This window comes from Cryptomeria japonica, chromosome 3 (assembly GCF_030272615.1).
Source record: "Cryptomeria japonica chromosome 3, Sugi_1.0, whole genome shotgun sequence".
In the NCBI taxonomy this organism is placed as follows: Eukaryota; Viridiplantae; Streptophyta; class Pinopsida; order Cupressales; family Cupressaceae; genus Cryptomeria; species Cryptomeria japonica.
In genome coordinates this window covers 402,711,423-402,734,161 of record NC_081407.1, presented here as the reverse complement: position 1 = coordinate 402,734,161, position 22,739 = coordinate 402,711,423, and the positions used below count along the sequence as shown (strand labels likewise).

The following is a 22,739-nucleotide window of genomic DNA, read 5'->3' as shown; positions in this document are numbered from 1 at the left end:
TAAGAAGACTGGTAGTATGAAGTATATACTGGTTGTGTGTTGTGGTCGGTGACTAAGCCTGAATCGACACAGTGGACTTTGCTGAGTTGGATGCAGATAATAAGACATGTGGATACCAGGTGGCAAGCATGCAGAGGTCGGGGAAGAGTGCTTCAGCGAGGTAGTTGCAGATTCGGTCGACATTAACTGAAGACTCCGAATATCAGGGGTCAATTGTAGAGGTTTGCGGCTCAAGATAGGTCGAAGAACAAGGATTTGATTCGTCGACGTCATGATCGATGCAGGATGTCCAAGTGTAGATCGGATTTGGTGAAGACAACCACGAGATCATTCAATGCGATTGATAGAAGTAGGTCAATGATCAGTTTGCCATGTATGCTAAATATAGCAAACGTGTGTTGGAAGAAAAGAGATATAGCAGTGTCGTTTGGTTTGTGGCAAGTTGTGAATCTCGGAGATGAGATGAGATCCGTTCTGATTCGCCTTGTGGTTGGTGAAGGAAACCCTAGCGCGCCAAGTTTGAATGTCCACCTTGGCGAGAAAGCTCAAAGATAAATATGCCGACCAAAGACCTTAGCGGATTGATGTTGCCAGATGATGAGGTGCCAGATATTGAAGATCAGAGTGTGAGAGTGCAGCAGAGAGTTAATCAGTCAAAGTGTAATCTGTAGAAGATTGTAGTGACTGAGTGTTGTAAAGGCATAACCAGTAACAGGGTTTAAGAGGGGTGTAACCGGTAAGGTTAGAGTGATCGGTAAGATGGCAAGAGGGTAACAGTTAAGCGAACCGGTAGTGCTAGAACTGGTAGAAGGCATCAGAGAGTGAAACGGTGCAGAGTAAATGTCAGCAAAAAACCGGCATAACACATAGCAGGGTTTGATCGGTAAGCAGAGTAACCGGTAATCAAGTGCAGAGTTTGACAGTCCATCAAACCGGTAGAGTCTGAACCGGTAAGGAAGTTGCAGTGAGCAAAGGAGAGTAGAGAGTGTGTGAGAAAAGACCAGACAAGGTGAAGGCTGAGTTGAGGAAGAGTCAAAGAACCGACAGAGAACAGAGCAGAGGAAGACCGATTGAAAAGAGTTGAACCGGTAGAGTGATTTGATTGTGAGAGGTTACAAAACTCATTTGTAACCGAGCTATTACTATTGTATTGTTTGTATTCATTCTAATCACTGAGTTGGTGCTTGGTGCAAGGGTTGGTGCCCATAAACAATCAGGGGTTGGTGCTGCTTTGGGTTGGTGCCCTAAACATTGTAATAGTTGTTTATTGTGAGGTTGGATTGGAGCAGTAGTCTCCAGCAACATTTTTCACCGAGGTTTTTCCCATATTGGGTTTTCCTCGTATATCCGGTGTTATGTGATGTGCCTTTCGTGTGTGCTTGCATTTTGGTCTTCTCCCTATCTCACCGGTGTATTCACCTTGTGATAGATCTGCTAACCGGTACACACACTTAGGGTAAAGGTTAAGGATTTTGAAAACCATTGATTCAGCCCCCCTCTCAGTGGCATCTTGTGTTCTACAATTGGTAACAGAGCCTAGGTTCCCGGTTAGATAAGCTTTCTCCAGCTTGGGTAGATTCTGGTCTGAGAACACAATGGTCAGTTTTGAGTCAATCCCTACATCGGCGTTTAATGGGTCAAACTATTTTATTTGGAGTTGTAGAATGGAAGTCTACCTGTCCTCTTTAGGCTATGACGCATGGATGTCAGTTGTTCATGGTCTCTCTAGTCTGGTCAGTCCTCCCATCAGTCTTGATGCAGAAAGAAGATATGAATGCAATACTGAAGCAATGAAGGCTATACTCAGTGGGCTCTCGCATGATGTTTCATCAAAGGTGGATAAGTGCAAATCTGCTAAGAGTTTGTGGGACAGACTGAAGAAGCTCTATGGAAATGAGCCTACCACTGCAGAACTGGATTGTGGAAGCAAGAAGAACAATAGAACAAACACATATGTAGATGATGAAGATAGATCAGTCAGCTGTTGCAAAAATGATGAAGAAGAAACCCATCTCTTCATGGCACAAGAGACACAAAGTGAGATGCACACAACAAAAGGTGATAATGCAGATAAACTCCACCGGCAAGATGTGTTTGACAACGATGGTGAAGATGAAGTAGAAGTTGAGGCTGAAGTTGATCTTGAAGGGGAGCTGGTAAGTGCCCTAGATGAGCTGAAAAATGTTAGGAATGAATTTAAGAATTACAAAATTTCAGTTCATGAAGAATGCAGTTAGTTGAGAACATGCCTTGAAGAGTCAAATAGAAATATCTGCATATTGACAACTCAACTTGAAGAGGCCAAAGGTATGACTAGTGAATTGAAACAGTCTTTGATGCCAAGGAGAGTAGATGTGAGGAGTTGGAGCTAGAAGTGTAGACAAAGGATAAAGAATGTCAGAGGCTAAAAGGAGAAATGGAGAATCTTTGGAAAGACCTTGAGAAGTGCCAAGATGAGCTCAAGGTGAGGATCCGGTTTGGTGGCAGCACTGATGCCTTGGACAAAATGTTGAATAAACAAAAGCACTCCAAGGATACCGAAGGATTAGGATTTGATATCAGTGAGTGTTCCACAAGCAAGGCCGCCTACAACAAAGACATTCAGTTTGTTTCAAAAAATGGAAATGACAAAAGTCAGAGCTTCACAGTCAAGAATGCTCCAAGGAAGAAGGTTGACCTAACTACAACCGGTGAGGACATGAAGCTAAAGATGACTGTTGCAGGGAGGAATAATGCTGATTCAAAAGGAAAAGGAAAGCTGAGAGAAGATGACTTTATCAACAACAAGAATAAGAGAAGACAGTCCAGAAGATCTTCTATCGGTAGAGGACAAAGAAATGCTGCTGCCCACAAGACAAGTCCTCGGAGAAGTAGAAATGCAGAAGCCAAACTGACAAGATCACCACATGTTTGGCAGAATAAATTTGTAAGTAATAGGCCCTCCTTCTCCGGTTACTGCTTTGCATGCAAAGGATATGGCCATAGAGAAGATGAATGTAAAATGAGGTCTAGGAATAGACAAAATGTTTTTCCTAGAAATAACAATTTAGTCTGTCAAAGATGTAATTGACTTGGCCATAGAAGTCATGAATGTAGAAAGAAGAACATTCAGTCATATGGCCGCCGGTATAACAGTCATGCTCAATATGGAAATGGTTATAGAGCATATGAAAATCAAAGAGCTGCATGAAACAAAAGGAGAAGTCTCCCTGCAAGATCAAGTAATCCACCGGTTCCAGTAGCTCGTTACAACATCATGATCAGGAGAAGAAGATCAAACTGGTTTGGTAGAAGGTCCTCCAATCATTTGGCTGGCATGAACACATTCTGCTACTACAACAACGTTTGTGGAGCAAGAACCAATCAGCAAAAGGAAGTCAATACTGCTCCCAAGACTGCAAATGAGAAAAGGAGGGAGACCAAGAAGGTATGGAGGAAGAAGGAAGAGAGTAGAACCATGGACCGACACCGTGCATCCAATGCACAGGTGATATCTCCTAAGGCTTAAAGGAGATGCAGGACTCAGGGGGAGTTACGTATTGATCATATCATTCACCCCCATAGTTGAAATGGACTAATGGAAGGACAAGATCTTGCCGGTATAAGGGAGAAGATGAAATGACAGAGTGTGTAGTTAGTGCCTTGGCTACACATCTACATATGTGAGATGGATTGCTGCTGCAAGTGTCAATGGATGGCTCAAACTGCAAATTGGCATAAGAGGCATTTGACTCCAGAAGACAAAGATTAGAGGAAAGTGTTTCGGTAGAAATATTGGACCGGTATAGGGTCAACCGGTATTGCAGATTGTGTGAGTCAATGTGTTTCGGTAAGAGATGTCGATCCGGTATAGTAAACCGGTATGTACAGTATGCTACCGGTATGGATGCTAACCGGTATAGCAGATTATGATCTGTGCAGTGACTCCTGTGGCTTGAAGTGAAGAAATTATGTCTCAGGTAATATTGGAGAAGTCCTGAATGACATTGTGTTGATCCGGTAGTCGACCTTATTTGCATGCATCATTTTGATTCAACCGGTTTGATAATTGACATGATAGTGATGTGGTTTGGCATTGTGGTCATGTAAGATCATGTCACAAGTTGTGATGGATATCATGGAAGTGAAAGACCATCTGCAAATCATATATGCTCAACTCTACCAGTATAAGGTGCAGATTGGAGTCCCGGTTTAGGACCTGTCAGGCAATGAAGCCCTGAGATCTGTGATTCAAGGGGAGTTCGCAGCCATATCTTCTGATTGGTATCAGATATACTGAACATAAGGGGAGATCAAGTGTCTATGGCTATACCTGTATGTTTGAGACTTTGGGATGTGCTCATCAGTCCTTGTTTGTAAGGTCTTTCAATGTCTATTCAATTTGTACTTAATTGAAATCACAATTGGACCACTGGGAGAGTTGCCTGCAACAAGGGAGCGAATATTCATGTGATATCAGATTGGTATTAGTGTCAGCATCAACAATTGGTATCAACAAAATGGTGTCAGAATAACTTTCTGCATATCAAAGGGGAGAAGGTGCAGTCTGACTAGCAGGTAAGTGAAATTCACTGACACACTTTTCTACAATTGGTATCAGATTGGTATATACAATTGGTGTCAGTTGGTGTTTGAGCCCTCTATCTCTAGTGTTGCTGGATGAGAGAATGCAGAGAATAATGGTCAAAGGAGGAGAAGCAACCGGTAGAAAATTCTGTCAGTACCCTTTGCCATTGTTGTCAAAGGGGGAGAGGAATTCTGTAGTATAGCGGATACTAAATGTGATGACATCAATGCCAAAGGGGGAGATTGTTGGCATTGTGTTGTCATTGATGTCAACCAGTATAGCTTGTCACCGGTAAGAAGATGATGTCAACCGACATTGTGGTCATTGGAGTCACCGGTACACAAGTTAGTATTGGAGACATAAGTTGGGATGTTGACTGGTGAATAGGCATTGGAGATAGTTGGCATTAGGGCAATGCCAACCGGTGAGTGATGTGTTGGAAGTGTATGGTTGCCAACCGGCAAGCATGTGACCTGTAAGAAAGCAAGGTTGAGCAAATGGAGAAAGTGTAGGCAACTGGTAAGCAGTTGGATGTCATACAACAAGACTCCCACCGGATGAAGATGTCATCACAGGATGAAGATATGACTGACAGAGTTTGGGCTGCTGCAAGTTAGTGAGGTAGACAAAGGGGATGTCTACCGGGTTATGTGCTTGATTGAAGATGTATCTGCTCAATGTCAGCTAAGTCATATCAGTGCTATACCAGAAGCAGAGAAAACAATGTATTGGCAACTGGTTCCTATCAGATGGTGGTCAACAAGTGACAAAGATCCACTTCTACCGGTAAGTGGTAATACTTAGTTTATCCCACTACATGCAGGGAATGCATCATGAGTCTCCAGTATGTGAAATCAGAGTTGTGCACCGAATCAGCAAGAGTAAGCATGATGAGCTATTGGGACATAAGAGGAAGAATAAGAAGTGATGAGTTTGCCACTTTGGCAAACTAGTTGAGATGAGGTCCGAGCTTATGAAGGAGAAGGACTGGTTAGCAGCTCCTGACATGGAGTTACCAGAATGCTGATATCGACATAGATCCCTTTTGATGATTGATGTTTGTGTTGTCATGCTTCCGGTGTGATAGAATGTGTGCATTGGAGACTATTGACATGCTAGTGTCAACCGGTAAGAGACCAAAGAGGCAAAGGTGAAAGGTTCTCATCAGATGGAGATATGTATAATGACTCACTCTGAATATATGCTAAGGTTTGGCAAGTTTATGACCAGGTTGATGTGATCCCATCAGTAGAACAAGAAAAGCATGGCATGAAGGTTGACTGGTTAGTGTATAACCGACAGGGTAAGAAGATCGGTAGTATGAAGTATATACTGGTTGTGTGTTGTGGTCGGTGACTAAGCTTGAACCGACACAGTGGACTCTGCTGAGCTGGACGCCAATAAAGATGACATGTGGATACTAGGTGGCAAGCATGCAAAGGTCGGTGAAGAGTGCTTTAGCAAGGTGGTTGCAAAGTCGGTCGACATTAAATGAAGACTCCGAATATCACAGGTCGATTGCAGAGGTTTGCGGCTCAAGGCAAGTCGAAGGACAAGGATTTGATTTGTCGATGTCATGATCGATGCAGGATGTCTAAGTGTAGATCGGATTTGGTGAAGACAACCACGAGATCATTCAATGTGATTGACATAAGCAGGTTGATGATCAGTTTGCCGTGTTTGCTAAATATAGAAAACGTGTGTTGGAAGAAAAGAGATATGGCAGTGTTGTCTGGTTTGTGGCAGGTTGTGAATCTCGGAGATGAGATCAAATCTGATCTGATTCGCGTTGTGGTTGGTGAAGGAAACCCTAGCGCGCCAAGTTTGAATGTCCACCTTGGCGGGAAAGCTCAAAGATAAATATGCCGACCAAAGACTTTAGCAGATTGATGCTGCCAGATGATGAGGTGCCGGATATTGAAGATCAGAGTGTGAGAGTGCAGCAGAGAGTTAATTAGTCAAAGTGTAATCTGCAGAAGATCGTAGTGACTGAGTGTTGTAAAGGCATAATCGATAACAGGGTTTAAGAGGGGTTTAACCGGTAAGGTTAGAGTGATTGGTAAGCTGGCAAGAGGGTAACAGTTAAGTGAACCGGTAGTGCTAGAATTGGTAGAAGGCAACAAAGAGTGAAACGGTGCAGAGTTAATGTCAGCAGAAAACTGACATAACACATAGCAGGGTTTGACCGATAAGTAGAGTAACTGGTAACCAAGTGCAGAGTTTGACAATCCATCAAACCGGTAAGGAAGTTGTAGTGAGCGAAGGAGAGCATAGAGAGTGTGAGAAGAGACCAGACAAGGTGAAGGTTGAGTTGAGGAAGAGTCAGAGAACCGGCAGGGAACAGAGCAGCGGAAGACCGGTTGAGAAGAGTTGAACCGATAGAGTGATTTGATTGTGAGAGGTTACAAAACTCATTTGTAACCGGGCTATTACTATTGTATTGTTTGTATTCATTGTAATCATTGAGTTGGTGCTCGGTGCAAGGGTTGGTGCTCCTTTGGGTTGGTGCCCATAAACAATCAGGGGTTGGTGCTCCTTTGGGTTGGTGCCTATAAACAATTAGGGGTTGGTGCTCCTTGGGTTGGTGCCCTAAACATTGTAATAGTTGTTTATTGTGAGGCTGGATTGGAGCAGTAGTCTCTAGCAACATTTCTCATCGAGGTTTTTCCCATATTGGGTTTTCCTCGTATATCCGGTGTTATGTGATGTGCCTTTTGTGTGTGCTTGCATTTTGGTCTTGTCCCTATCTCACTGGTATATTCACCTTGTGTTAGATCTGCTAACCGGTACACACACTTAGGGTTAAAAGGTTAAGGATTTTGAAAACCACTGATTCACCCCCCCTCTCCGTGGCATCTTGTGCTCTACATGAAGTTCACATATAGCCAAATTTATAGCTCAGCTCCTCTTTAATTCTTAATACATATCAAGCTTTATCTTGCTAGCTGGAAGAGTTGTAATTTTATGATTGTCTTGGTCTCAAACCTCTCTTCAGGTTAGGAATACTTCCTAAGACCTCTTGGAATGAGACTATACCCTAGTATGCATAGGGTTGTTCAAGCATTACCATTCGTACTTAGTGTGGTTGTATGTAGGTGCTTCTTCGCACTTTACATGTATACATATAGGGCTTACCTTGCACATACATGCATACATGCAAGTGTTTTCGCTACACCACTGAGTAAATAACATCTCAATTCTTTCCTCAACCCTACACATACTAAAGGTAAAATATTACCATTCTTTCCACTAGGCTCAGTCGATCAAGAAAACAGTTCTCTATTGGATTACTCATTCTCTGGTTTAAGTACTGCTGTTTAAAACTTCAAGTATTGTTTGCTAAATTGACTTCCCCCTGCCTGGGCATGTCATCATTAATGGATGAGTTTGAAATTTCACAGGAATTCAATATATAAGCCTGCAACGACTTCTTGCCAAATTGAAAGGTTTCTCATTATCACTAAACCACTTAGCTTCCATGTCATTTCGGTAATTCCAAGGTTTGGACAATGAGCTAATACTATCGTTTTCATGGGAAATAGAAATTAAGAACTTGCTTAAGTATGAACTCGAACCCCCTTTAGTTAAGGTTCAGATAATAGTTAATACATCTTCAGACTAAGTCCAAGCATGAGATTAGAGGTTCCAATTTCGACTCTCTTTGGCATTTTCTACGTAGTTAGAGACTTGTAGAAAGTTGTAGAGCTCTATTAAATTCAGTGACAACTACATTGTTTATTTGAAGTAAAAAAATTAAGAATAATTCTTCATGGTTCGTTGCATTTGTATACAGTTTACTTGACTTCACAATCATAATACAGAGTATTCTAGAGTGTATCGAGGTGCTTAACTCGTGCACACTAGTAATCTTTTCCAAAATGTATGAAGAATGAAGTTCCTTCGAAAAGAAGTACTTGCTACAGATTATGAATGCACAAGAAGCTTTGAAAAGCAAGGACTAAATAGGTATGATTCATGCCTGAAGATTTTGAGAAATGGCAGAGTAAGATGAGCTGTTCTTTCTTAGCTACGCACCATGAATTTACTGGAGTTGAGCTACAGATTCCTTTTCTCCACTGCAAATTGCTATTAACTTTTATTTATTTATTTTCCAAACACTTTTTATTGTCATATTCATTTCCAAGATTCGACTTTTCGCCTCTATATGGCAGGATCCCATAAATATTATTCAATTGCAAGTTCAAGAATCAGTTATAACTTATAACAAATGCCATGACTCCCATTTTGAATTTCATTTCATTTCATTCAAGGAAATCATGGAGTTGACCATAAGAGTCCTCCACAAAATGAGATTGATGGAAATATGGTTTGCTATTAAGGTGCATTCATAGAGACTTGGCTATATTAGCCATATCCAAGTTGTCTCAGGGGTTTAAAGTCTGAATTATTAAATTATCTTATATATATATATGTAACCATTCATATATATATATATATATATATACATATAGTATTTAATGATTAATTAAATCGGTTGAGCTCTAATATGCCATCAAGCTCAAGTCCATTAACTTGCATCAAATTAAATTATAAGTTCATGCCAAACATATTGTTTACTCCCTACCGTGTGGGTGATAGGATTTCCTGCATCCACTTAGACACATGAAGGTAGTTAGACAAAATCTTAATACCAATTGAAGTATCCACATAGCAAAGCATTAGCTCACTTAATTGCTCAAATCAAAATTCATCGAACTAATGTTCACATTAAGCTTCACATTTAATCATCACATCTCTAATATGCAACAAAACAAAATGAATTTGTTTGTGAAAAGAGGGATGTAACACATGCTGTCAGTATCAAAGATTGAAATGTCATTACTATTATAAAATACAATACAAACTTTAGCTTTGCACAAAAAAGGAAGAGGACAAACCAGATGAAGTCATTGATATGGTTGAGTTGGAGCCACAAACACAGCCTTCAATGCCATGCGAGGAGCTGCAATGGAGTGCAAGTATTACAATCTCTCCACAAGTTTTCATTATACCAAGGAAGAGGAAGATGTAAAATTCTGTAAATGCAATTTAATTATGATGATGATTTTCAAAGGCAATCATCATGAATTCATAATAGTTGCCAGCTAACTATGTATCAGGGTTCCACATGATGATGCAACTTTGTACCTAACTTGTATTTAAATGAATCAAATTTAATAGAAAACACTTTTTGTACTCTTTGGATACATTTTGTCATTGAATTTTGCAAAATTTTTAAGTAAATTTAAGCAATTTTTTAAGTTGACAAGTTTTTTTTTTGAGTCTTTGCCAAGACACAAATTTTGGGTCTGCTGAGTTTTTACCAAGTTAGAGTCTGCCAAGTGCCAACTATGCCTTAGCCATTATGATTCACACCTGAAGTCTCTAAAATCTTGAAGAAAAAAGACATTATGAATATTTTTCTTCCCTTCGATGTCTTGAATAACAAACTTAATACTGCAAAGACCTCTTTGCTTCCAAAAATGTCTACATTATTTCATGCTCATGTGGTTTAAAATATTAAGGTGAAAGTACACTATTTTAAAATTAGAAACGTAGACCATTGCTGGCACCTCACACATAATGGAGTCAACCCAATAGCATCAGCAAAACATGTTCTATGTGTTCTATACTTTGCATGTTATACACCCCACCATACCAAGTGGGGCCTCGGGCTGTGTCCTAGCCAGGGAATATCAGGTGTCATGTGTTTTGAACTTTTGATCAAGATTTTTTTTGGGCCATTATATGTTTCTTACTTGGACCATTGTTTATGCCTATTTTTCTGTAATACCTCCTAGTGGTTTTGTATAATGATGTGCATAGAAATACTTTCACGTGTATAAAGGTTAAGCACAAGCAAGAAATCTTATTTTATGGTGAACAGTTGAGTTAATACAGTAAACAAGTCTTTTTTTTTCTAGGTTTTTTCTCAAAAGGGTTTCATTGGGTAAATAGTTTTATTATATTGTGGGCGTGCTATTATTTTATTTTCACTGCGTTTAAGATTTTGTTAGCATTGCTTCTTCTGCATAGCTTTATTGAAATCATTTCTCTTCTAAACAAAGCCCTGCAAGAGAGTAACATTGTATGAAAAGAGTAATAAGGGACGCTAAAGAGATCGTAATATTTTGGGGAACAACTTAAGTCTTGAACTATCACAAGAGTTACATTTGGGCCACACTTGGAGCTCCTTATTAACAGCCTTAAGAAATGAAGCCCATAATTAAGAACTATATTTTTTATAAATTTTAAGTTTGATGTAGTGGATTTTTCATAAAAGCAATGGGCCTACTTTCTAAAGAGGATATGAAAAGCATCTAACTAAGATATTTATTTACCATGGATTATGTTTATTTCCTCAAGACTGGTCAACCCTGATGATGAGTAAGTTGTAAAAAATCTTTTATACATTTTTATCCGATATATTCTACAAAAAAATGTCACTTGTGACTTAGCATGCAATTCAAGCCTTTTAAAACAAAATGAATGGCTTTATACATTTATGGCAACCGAGTAAACATTGGTTATTTACTATTCCTTTGCTCTGCAATCCTCTACAATGTTGGTATTAAGCAAGTTATAGTTTCCCTTTTTTGTTCTGGAATACTCCTGAAGGACTCCCTGTATGTAATTTTTGTTTAAAATAACACTTACTGGTCAGTCTTTATTTTTTCTAGTCTAATTTGCTTTCAAGAAGATGCATTATTGTGAAATATCTAGGCATCTTCTATTCTAATGAATTGTACATGGCAGGTTAGGATTAATGTGAAAGTTCCCCCTAGCATATGCAAAGAAAGCTATGAGGAAGTTTTGACAGTATTGCGTAAAGAAACACAGGTAACTCTCAAACCATTTTGATACTGCAGAATGCACAGGTATCTTCTAAGACACCATCAAAATGGAGACAGTAGGTTCAATCTTGAGGAAGTTTTCAGATTATTGTAATAATCAAGTATATTAACTCAAAATTACATGGAATCTTTTAACATATACATAGATGAATTTCTATTTTAAGATACAGCGATTGACACAACTGATGGGTTCTAAGACACTTTCGTCTTCTAATATTTAATTGTATCTTATTAAGAAAATCTAGCAACTAAATTGGTACATGATTAAAATTTATCATCAGTCTTATTGGTTAGAAGTGATAATATGCTGACTTAATAGTGAGACCTTTGTTGTTAGATTCCTGGTTTTCGGCGTGGGGAGAAAATTCCAGATAATGTTCTTATAAACTATGTTGGGAAGGAAAAAATAAAGACTGCAGCAATTGAGGCAGTTTTGAATAGGACTCTTCCAGAAGCAATGTCTTCAGTAAGTTCTTTCTCTACTCCATTTTTAGCTTCTTATCTTTCCTCCTTTCTAGGAACCATATATTACTTTCTTTGAATTTTAACTAATAAAAATAGAAGCAATCATGAAAAACCTGGTTGTCCCTGTTGTAAATATTCATAAGAATATATTACTACATTCATTAAATTCTATAACAATGGACAATGGTGTAGAAATTTGATAATTTTTTGACATCTCCCCACTGCAGGTATAGTGTAGAAATTCTTACTAGACCCAGCATTCCCAACAACATCTACAATTGGTAAATCTTTGATAATAACAAACACGTTTATGAGTTCTTGAATTGCATCAATCACTTTGAAAATCAGCTAATTGACTGGCAGCCCATGGTGGAAGAAACTAATAGAAGGGAGACTTATTGGAAATGAAATCATTCAACTTAAGAGCCATCTGAAGAGGTCTTGTAGCTTTGAAGTGGATGTCTGGTAGTGATGATCTCTACAAAACAACGAGTAAGCTTTCTAGTGAAGATGATGTGGAGGAAGTGAATTTAGGAACTGAGGCAACTCCTAGGATGATCTAAGTCTGTAAGAAACTGATGAGCTGAAGGCATACAGGGAGGATTTGTTCCAATATACTATTCCTCTAGAACTTGGTACGGAAGTTTTCAAACAGAAGTAGAGACCCATCAACTCCACACTTGCCCCTCAAACGCAAAAATAACTAATGAGCTGGAGGGAGGAATTATTATTCAATCAGACATTTGGAGTGGGAATCTAACCTTGTTTTGGTAAGGAAGAAGAATATGGACATCAAGCTTTTTGTGGATTTTAGAGATCTGAACATCATCACTAAAGGACAATTATCCATTTGCTAGCATGGACCATGTACTGCAAAAAGTGATAAGGTTAGAACCAGTGTCTTTGATGGATGACTTCTTAGGGTACAATCAACTCATGGTTAAGGAACTTGAGCAACCAAAGATAGTTTTCACTATGCCATGGGGCATATTTATACATGTAAAAATGCCATTTGGGTTGACGAATGTGGGATCCATGTTCTAAAGAGCAATGGATGTTGCCTTTGCTGGCCTCATACATGAAAAATGGCGGGTCTCTACTTGATTATTTGACTGTCTACTCCAAGGATTGAAATGATCACTGCAAACACTTGGAGTTGAGCTTCTAGAGGTGTTTGGAGTATGGGATTTCTTTGAATTCCAAGAAGTGTATATTCAGAGTTGAAGAAAGAAAGTTCCTAGGGGTGAGGATTGATCCAAAACAAGTCAAAGCCATTGACCTTATCCCATAGGCCAAAACAGTCTAAGCATTCCAATCATTCTTTGGGTAGATTTGTTTCTAACTTTGCAAAAAAGACAAAAGCCATTTCCAAGGTGCTCAAGAAAGGTCAATCAGTTGATTGGGACACAGAATCAATTGATTCTTTTATGGAGATTAAAGATGCATTTAAGAAGGCCTCGGTGTTGGCGAGTCCAGATTATTTGAAGCCTTTTCAATTTTATTCCTTCGCATCATTCTATATTATTGTTGTTGTTTTTCTGTAGAAAAATGAAGATATTACGAACAACCAATAGCTTTCTTTAGCAAACCTTTGAGAGATGCTAAATTAAATCACTCAATCATGGAGAAGCATGCTTATGCTCTTGTTAAGGTGGTTAATTTTATTAGATCCTATTTTGTAGGAGCCAAAATTACTGCTTAAGTGCCGCATACAATTGTAAGAGATTTTTTCCCAACAATAGCACCAGCCAAGGAGTGTAGATGGATGAACAAGATATTGGAGTATGACTTGGAGGTGAAGACAACCAAGATGGTTAGAGGTCAAGGCATGGCCAAATTAATGGCTGATATAAATTTGGGTGCAGCTGATGTGCATCAAGTTGACTCTGATTCCTCTCTTCCTCATTGAGGAATTGCCCTTGGCATAATGACATCATTTTCTATTTAGAGAACTTGAGCTTTCCTACAAAGCTGGATGATTGACCAAAAAAACATTAAATTTGACAGTGTAGAGGTATTTATTGCTTTAGGGTCAGTTAATGTGGAGAAACCTTGATGGTGTACATCTCAAGTGTTTGTACACTAAGTAGTCTAAAAAAATTATTTAGGAATGTCAACAAGGATTGTGCTATGGGGCCATGGGCATTTTATGTTTCAGACTACTGCTCATAAAATTATGAGAGTAGGATATTGGTGGTACATATTATTTAGAGATGTGATCAAGTTTGTCAAATAATGTGATGCTTGCCAAATATTTTTGCGACAAGATGAAATTTGTAGGTGCACTCCCCCTCATGACCATATTAGTAGAGGTTCCATTTCAACAAAGAGGTGTTGATCTTATATGGGAGATCGTTTGTAATGTCCCCTTCCTAGCCAACTTCAATAATAAGGGTTAGCTTATCAACAGGTCCTCTTAGGCTGACAGAAGGGATGGAGGACATCAATTGGGCGAGTCAAGGTAACACAGGTTTGGTTGGTAGCTGCATGGATTGCATCCTAATCATATCTTATTCTCCAAGTCTACTCCAAACTCTAATGAGAAAGTAAGTTAGAAAGAGGAAAAGGATGCCTATGAGGAAATGACAAAAAGGGAAAAAGGTAAAATAGGCTAAGGACAGCAAAGAGTGGATTAAAGTTTGATTAATCCCAACTAAGAAACATAAGTGGGCGGTCCTTTTGGGAACCCTAATTAGGGCAACTTGAGGAAAGGTTTTAAAAGATCTTTGGAGACTCATTTGTCATTCATGCTTGCTGATTTTATTTCTGCCTCATTGAGGATCGTATACAACCTTAGGGTTTTGTAAAGTTTGTGAGGACGTAGCCCCTCATTAACTTCATACCTGCAACTGTGAGAGATCAGTTTAGGCTATGTGGGAGAGATTCTAATCCAGGAGTCCCATTGTGCTTCAAAGAGTTGGAAGGTTTTTCTGTTGTTGCTGAGTGAGGTGTCTGCTAGTGTGGCCGATCCCTTTCTTGGCTTGTTTGAAGCTAAGGAGAGGCATTACTAAGCGTTTTCAGTATTGGGATAACAAGTCTTACTCATACCAGCAGATTGGTTGAAGATTACATCAATTTTGGTAGGGTTTGGAGCATTTTTAACCTATGTTCCACAGAGTTTCAGGGATGGGGACGACAGGGGATGCCGGGACATGTTTCCGGTACAGGGGTACTTTCGGGTCATTTTTGGGGAGACGAAGGGGGATGGCTGTTAAGAAAATAGGGTTTTTATTACAAATATAGAGAAATTTTAAATATGCATATTATAACAATGGTAAATCATTCATCATAGACATTAATACATTGCATTAGACTTGAATTGAGATTTCACAAGAGAATTGGCAAACATTTTACCAAAAGTCAAATGCTTTCATCAATCATTGCCAACAAACATATGCCATAAACATCCATAATAGACATAAAATGATAAATATTAATACTAACATCCATAACTATGAAATGAAATAAATTGTAAGGAGTGTCTCTTTCTTTCTTTTGTTTGTTTTATGCATTAGACTAGGGTTTGTTGTATTTTAATGTTTATTTGGGGTCTTGGTGGGGCCAGCTGAACCTCTATTGTAAATTAAAAATGTGTTTTTTATTTTTTTTGGACACTAAAAAATTCTGGGCCATAGGGGACGGCCAGCTGTCCTTGGGATGCTTAGAGGATGCCTATGCATCCCTGGCTGTCCTGGGGACAGCTGGTCGTCCCCTATGGTCCAAAAACAGTCCTAGAAATGTCCCCTAAAATTTTGCAAAAAAAGGGACACTTAGGCAAATTCCCGGCCTCGCGTTCCTGTTTTGTCTGCAGTACAGGTATGAGGGAAAAAAACCAGGGGACGCGTCCCTGTGGAACATATTTTTTAACATATTTGCTGAGGGAGCAGCTTGTGTGCTTGGCCGACCCCTCTTGGGTTGGTTTGTAACAAGGAACATCACTTATTTTCAGATTTTGAGTGGTTTATGCAAGTCAAATCCATCACCAACAGTTTAGGACAGTTTGCATCAGTTGGGAGCAGAGTTCTTGAAGAGTTTTAAGGTGAAATTCTAAGTGTGCAGCTTGCTTGACAGGCCATACCCTCCTTGAGCTATTTTGGAACTGAAATAAACCCTTTGAGGGTGTCCAAAGAGGGAATAGTTGTAAGCACTATCAAGGAATAAGACCTAGTTGCTGAGTTATCTTGGAAAGCAATTGAACTTGTTTAGAGCTGCTGCAAATCTGATTTTCTGAGTGACTTGGTTGGCTGACTGCTTTAAATCAGACCTGGGAAAGTCCTTTCTAATTCATCCAACCTCAAGTTTCAAAGGATAGCAAATCGGGTATATCTAAATAGACTTGTAAAGTAGCTACAGGGATATTGTAATATTCAGACTTTAAATTAAATCTGAAAGTTCTTTCATAGTTACAAAATATCATCATTCTATTCAGTACTAGATGTATACAATATTTGTACGAGTTCATATTTGTTTCTTCAAAAACATTGCAAACTTTTAAAAACACGTCTTCAGCAACTTCTGTCTTGTTCTGAAAGATCACCTTCAAAAGAAATATAGTATTTTTAATCTAAAATAAACAAGCAGGTTGCAGTTCAGTGCCCCACACTAGGGTGGGACATTACATTGTTGGAAGATCTAGCAATGGGTATAAATGGATATTGGTGGCCATTGACTATTTCACCAAATGGGTGGAGACAATCCCCACAAGAAATGCAACATCTAGAGTGGTGATTGGCTTCCTATTGAATAATATTATCACAAGGTTTGGTGTGCCATCAAGGATAGTTGCTGATAGCACAATGTGTTTCAGATCTTGTGATTTGATTGATGTATTTTTGATGTTGCATATCTTTAAGACATTTGTCTTATTATCTACAAGGAAATGGATAAGTCGAATCCAACAACAAGATCATCATGAACATCATCAGAAAAAAAATAGGTGCAAACATGAAAAGGTGGGATGAAAAGTTGAAGATTTTTTGTTTGGGTAGATACATACAAGAAGGATATTAGTAAGAGTCCATTTGAATTAGTTTACGGGCATAGAGGTCAGATTGTTGATCAACCTTTAATTGCCAGTATACAAATTATTGCAACAGCTTGAAGGGGAAGAAGAAGATACCATTTTCCAAAGAGTGCATTAGTTGAATGAACTTGAAAAAGCCAGAAGGGTTGCCCATGAGAGGAAACTATTGACATAGCAGAAAATGAAATATTTTATTTGATAAGAGAGCTGTCCAAAGGGAATTTCAGGCTGGGGATATAGTCCTTGTGTGGAATTCCAGCTCAATGGATAATGGAAAACATAGTAAATTTGCAGCCTTATGGATTGGGCCTAAGGAAATTGCTAAAAGATGCAGTCAAGATATTTTTTACCTCAAGAGTTTTGATGGAGAACTCATGGGGTTACTACTTCATGGCCAACATCTTAAACTTTACTTCTCTTGAGGGTCAAGTTCTGTGAACCTTTCTACATATGCTTGTGTTTTCTTCATTGTTTGTGTCTTGTCATGTAAATATTATGTTGTCTATCTTTGTGCAGTCATGATCTTTGTTTGATCATGACGTGTTTGTCTTGTGATTCCTTGTATTGTTGTATTTTTGGATTCTCATTGTGTCTATAAGAACGCCCCCCTGACCCCTGTAATATCCCCACTTTGAAATAGAATTTAATAATAAATGATAATAATATTCCCACTTTGAAATAGAATTTAATGATAAATGATAATAATATCCCCACTTTGAAATAGAATTTAATAATAAATTATAATAATATCCCCACTTTGAAATAGAATTTAATAATAAATGATAATAATAAAATTAAAATATAAAATGATATAATTAAATATTATTAATTAAAAATTAATTAAGTTAATGAAAAGTCAAAAGACATGAAAGGAAAAGTTGTGACTCCCTAAACAATGATATATAAAAGGGAGAAGAAAACCTCATTTGAGGGGGGGATAATTTGGTAAGGAGAAGTGCAGATCTGATTTAAATAATAAGTGCAGATTTGATTATGAAAGGTTGTGTCCCTTTCAAATGGTAGAAATAATGAAGAGTTGCACTCTTTCAAAGGGTGATAATGGTGAAAGGGTGTGTCTCTTGCCAAAGGGCAGACATGATGAAGAGGTGTGACCTCTCCCTCAAATTGAGAGATACAAAGGAAAGGAAATAAGGGAAAAAAGGGGAGGAGGGCGGACGGTGGAGAAAAGGTAAGGGAGAGCGGTCTGCGGAGGTAAGGTAAGATACAAGGTTTAGTTATTAAATAATATAAGTGATACAAGGTTTTATTTATATTAAATAATATAAGTATATTATTTAATATGTAATGTCATTATCATAATAATGTGTGAAACTCATTAATATTAGCTACTGAGTAATGTGTGAGGTTCGTTAATAGGTGATGTTAATTGTAATCTAGTGAATATATATATATATATATATATATATATATTCAATCAAACAAGGAGTAACATAATGATTATAAATATAGATATTGATTATAATAGATAGGTAATGAAAGAAGTTAAGGTTAATGAATGTTATGATAATGAATACTTTAAATGAACATATTAATGAATGGTTTACAGATATTAAGGAATAAGTATAAACCGTATGTTAATGAATTTGTATTATCATACGTTAATGAGTATACGTATCAATGAATAGTAGGGATATAAATTAATAAATGTAATGTTCATTAATTAATGTGTAATGTTCATACATATTGGTAATGTGTAATGTTCATTAATATGTGATATTAATCGTAGTCTAGTGAATGTATATATATTAATTAATGTGTAGCATTCACTAGTCACTAAACATAGGTAAAAGATATAATTTGTTAATTGTTGTATACATAAGTTTGCGTATTAAGAAAGATTAGGAAGACAAAGGTATGTTAAGAGATGTAATGTATATGTAAAAGATGGAAGTTTATATATATCTTTGTTAATTAAGAATACATTAAGAATTCATGTTAACACAAGGGATAGTTTATGAACTGAAACTATTATGCAAATGTATGGCTTGGTTGACTAAAACTTAATCAAGAAGAGAAGGATCTGGTCAATTCCCCTTGAGGACTTGGATGATGGAGGCATCACCCAAGACAAGGAAAGGCAAGGGTCTTCCTTGGCTGGCTTGGGTATAAGAGGTTATACCCAAGACAAGACTCAAGGTCGGGCCGATCCCCTTTGAGGACTTGGATGATGAAGGCATCACCCAAGGCAAGGAATAGACAAGGGTCTTCCTTGGAGGGCTTGGGTGTAAGAGGTTACACCCAAGACAGGATTCGAACTCATCTTCGATTTCCTGGAGGGCTTGGAACCAAGGGGTTCCAAGAGGGCGAGCTTCACAGCCGCCTAAGGACATCTTGGAACCAAGGGGTTCCAAGAAGGCGAGCCTCACGACCGCCTAAGGACATACTTTGTATGGCATTCGTATCCTTTTTCTTAGATAAAAATTATGATTATGTTAAATAAGCATTGAAGTTAGATTGCAATTTAAATTACTTATATATATATTTATATGTTTGTTATGTTCTAACCATCTGTTTTGCGGGTTAATGATCTCTAAATAGTAGGGCCATTACAACCCCCCAACTAGAACCTGTTGTGACGTTTTCACACATCACCCCATTGCAAATGGGGACCCCCACTTTTTGTTTTCCTAGCTTAGTGTTTTAGGTAGTTGTCTTAACTTGGCAATAGTTTTGCAGTTTTAACCTTTTGCTTATGAGAAGGGTCTAATCTTGTTAGGATCTGGAAAGATGTATTGATTCGTCCTTGAAGTGGCTTAGAGTGCTAGGGTTTGTCCTAAGGGTATGGGAAAGTCAGGAATTCATGTTTCAGGTTCAAGGGCCATGATTAGCTATCAAGACTAAGGGTTGAAGAGTAAATTGCAAATATAGCGAAATCTTGTCAAGATTGAAAAGTTGTTAGAGTTATCAAAGTGCAACAAATGTTGCAAAATTGTCAAAATGCAAGAATTATCGAGAATGAATCCTAAAGAAGTAAGAGCTGTTTTGATTATTTTCGGGGTGGAATTGCAAGGTTCCCTTGCAATTTTGCCCAATATTGCATTCAACCTTTGCATGACTATGGACAAATCCCGCCCTCTTCTTAATACATAATCATGGTGGATTTCCAACCTATTCACTTATACATCACCATTGCAAACTTTCGATTTGGCAATCAATGCATGAGGTTGGTGGACTTCCGACTTTGTTCTAGCTCTCCAATACATTTGCACAGTCAATTCCTGACCTTGGTTTTGTTGTGCAACCTTAGAGGAAATGCACCCTTTGTCTTTCAATGCACATAAAAGCCTCAAATCCGATCATTCAATTTATGCATGCACAATGATAAATATCGACCTTATCTTGCAATGTAGTGCATGAGAAGCATGGAATCCCACCCTTGGTTTTAATGCACATACATAGAGGATTTCTGCCCTTTGATGTTCATTGCATGTACATGGTGAAATTCCACTCTTGCTCTATCTATACATGAGCACTCTAAAATTCTGCCTTTTTGAACAATACATGGACACCGTGAAAACCCGCTGTAGTCTTTAATACATGATGTATGGCTAAGTTTTCCCTTTGATCAATGTGTAGGGTATCATTAATCTTGGCTTGGATTTGTAATGCATAACTATCACTAAATCCCGCCTAACTAAAGAGGAGATTGAACAAATTGGTACTCTTGGAGGGAAAGACGAAATTCACAAATTCAAATCATTTGCACAAGTCGACATCCCCTTAATTCAAATATGAATGATGGTAAGGTATGTTGGCCAGGGTAAGGTTCCAATTTTAAAGGCATGAATCCTATAAAGGATAGATCAAATTCCTTATTTGGACTTAAATCAAATGCAATCAGCCATTTCAAAGAGCAGAATGAATTTGAAAAGCACAATCAGAGTTGAATTCATGAGCAGATTAAAATAAGAAATAAGGTGAAGGCAGATTTGTACAACTTTTTTCAGAATTTCAGACCTGAGACAATTTTTATTTGCATTCATTAGAGGTGAATTTTATCAGCATTCTGTGAGGGTTTTGAATGATAAGGGTTTGTGAGAAGGTTTATGGTGTTTTTTTAATTCATTTCATATGTGTTTGCTTCAGGATTTGTTTGTCTTGCAGGTTTGACATAAGAAAAGAAAGAAGGCAAGTCAGACCTGAGAGATAAGGTGGATCAGATCATTTATATGCATCTACAGACCTGATTGAGAGAGACTCACCACCTAAGACAGAGTTGGAATTCGACTAGAAGATGATGGAGAGCAATGAGGAGCTCAAGAAGTCCAAGACATTCAAGAGAAATATTTCTTGACAAGGTTGCAAGTGCGCTCCAATAGGGAAGTTGTAAAATTATCTAAGTGTAGGCGCAATTGCAGCATACCCTTGCAATCCGTCCATCACCTTACAATTTCGTTACTACATGTAGATTAGTCAACACAAGGATTGCAATCAGCCAGCTAAGGAATCCAGAAATCATGATTGAGAACTTCAATGATGAACAAAGCAAAGGATGGACATTCCAGACAAGGAAGAAAAATGCTGGTCGCAATTGCATCACACCCTTGCAATCCCTCCCAAGACTATTGACAAACATTGAAAGTGCAAATAAAGGTTTGCTAAAGGGAGTGCTATTGAATGAGCACCTTGCAATCCCGCCCAAGCATGAGCTGAATTGCATTACCCCCTTGCGAACCCGCCCTACAGCCTTTCATGCAATCACGCTCAAAGGAATCATGAAAAAGGACTTCACAATGATAACCAACAAGGGCGTCATTCCTTCTATGCTTTGCAAATCTACTCAAGGAGGCAACAACCAAAACAAAGTGAGATTTCCTCCCTTCATGTCAAACCCACCCAAGTTTTGAAAGGTAAAACTAATGAGTCAAAAGGAGAGAGCACTATTCAACAACTACATTGCAATTGCGCCTATCTCCCTATGCATGAATGCTAGTTCACCAACTTCTTGCAATTCCGCCCCTTTCAAGGAGTTGTGGTTAAATTGAATACTCAAGGAGGCATGGGAGATAAGTATCAAGACTTTGAGGCAAGGAGGAGATCAACATATTCACTTCACAATTTCAACATTGCAACAGAAGATGTTGCAACAATCTTGAATTTCTTGCAGAAATCCAACATCAGCGTTGGTACAACAAGGAACTATTCCAAGTCAAGGACATCATGTACAAGTATCAAATGTGGATGGAGGATACACTTACAATGGCTACACATGAAGATCAAGCATTCAACATCATAAAGGCGAATTCCTGCACATGGAGATGAAATGTGAAATGAAGGAATGCATCTTTTGAGCAAATAGTTTCAAAAGAGTTAAGAAAAGTTAGATGCTTGATAATACAAAGATGATACAATGCCCCATCCTCACATTCATCAAGGAGCAATTGGATAATGTTAACTATCAAGAGATATTGCTCAATCGTGTACACTTTGTGATGATCTACATGGCAAGCCAAGGTGGCATCCTATTCATCATCAAGCCAATCAAATCATGGCAAGTCAAGGTGTCCAAATACATTGAACTTGGCTCATCTTATGAGGCAGACCATTACACTTGTGACACATGGCATTGCATTGGAGTTTGTTCAACATACCTAATCTCAATTCCTATTGGTGCGCATTCAAAGAAGCACATGTGTCCTAAATATGTAATTTTCTCATTGATCAAAGCAAGTTAGTTGTAACTAACCCTAATTAGGGTTTTGGCATGTAATCTCTGTCGTTGATCTTGAATCAATATAAGCCTTCAAATTGTAAAGAGTGCTCTATATAAGGCTCAATTCTCTCATTGTAAAGGGGAATAGTTGTTAAT

General features: G+C 38.2%; 1 protein-coding gene across 1 annotated transcript in view; it reads left to right on the top strand.

Annotated features, from left to right (window-relative positions):
• The window catches only part of LOC131045104 (uncharacterized), a 153,384-nt gene that overhangs the window by 5,733 nt on the left and 124,912 nt on the right, over positions 1–22,739 (top strand). The window contains exons 2-3 of the mRNA XM_059217490.1: positions 11,324–11,407; positions 11,759–11,887. Coding sequence (XP_059073473.1) covers positions 11,324–11,407; positions 11,759–11,887 — 213 coding nt within the window. The remainder of the gene's footprint in view (positions 1–11,323; positions 11,408–11,758; positions 11,888–22,739) is intronic.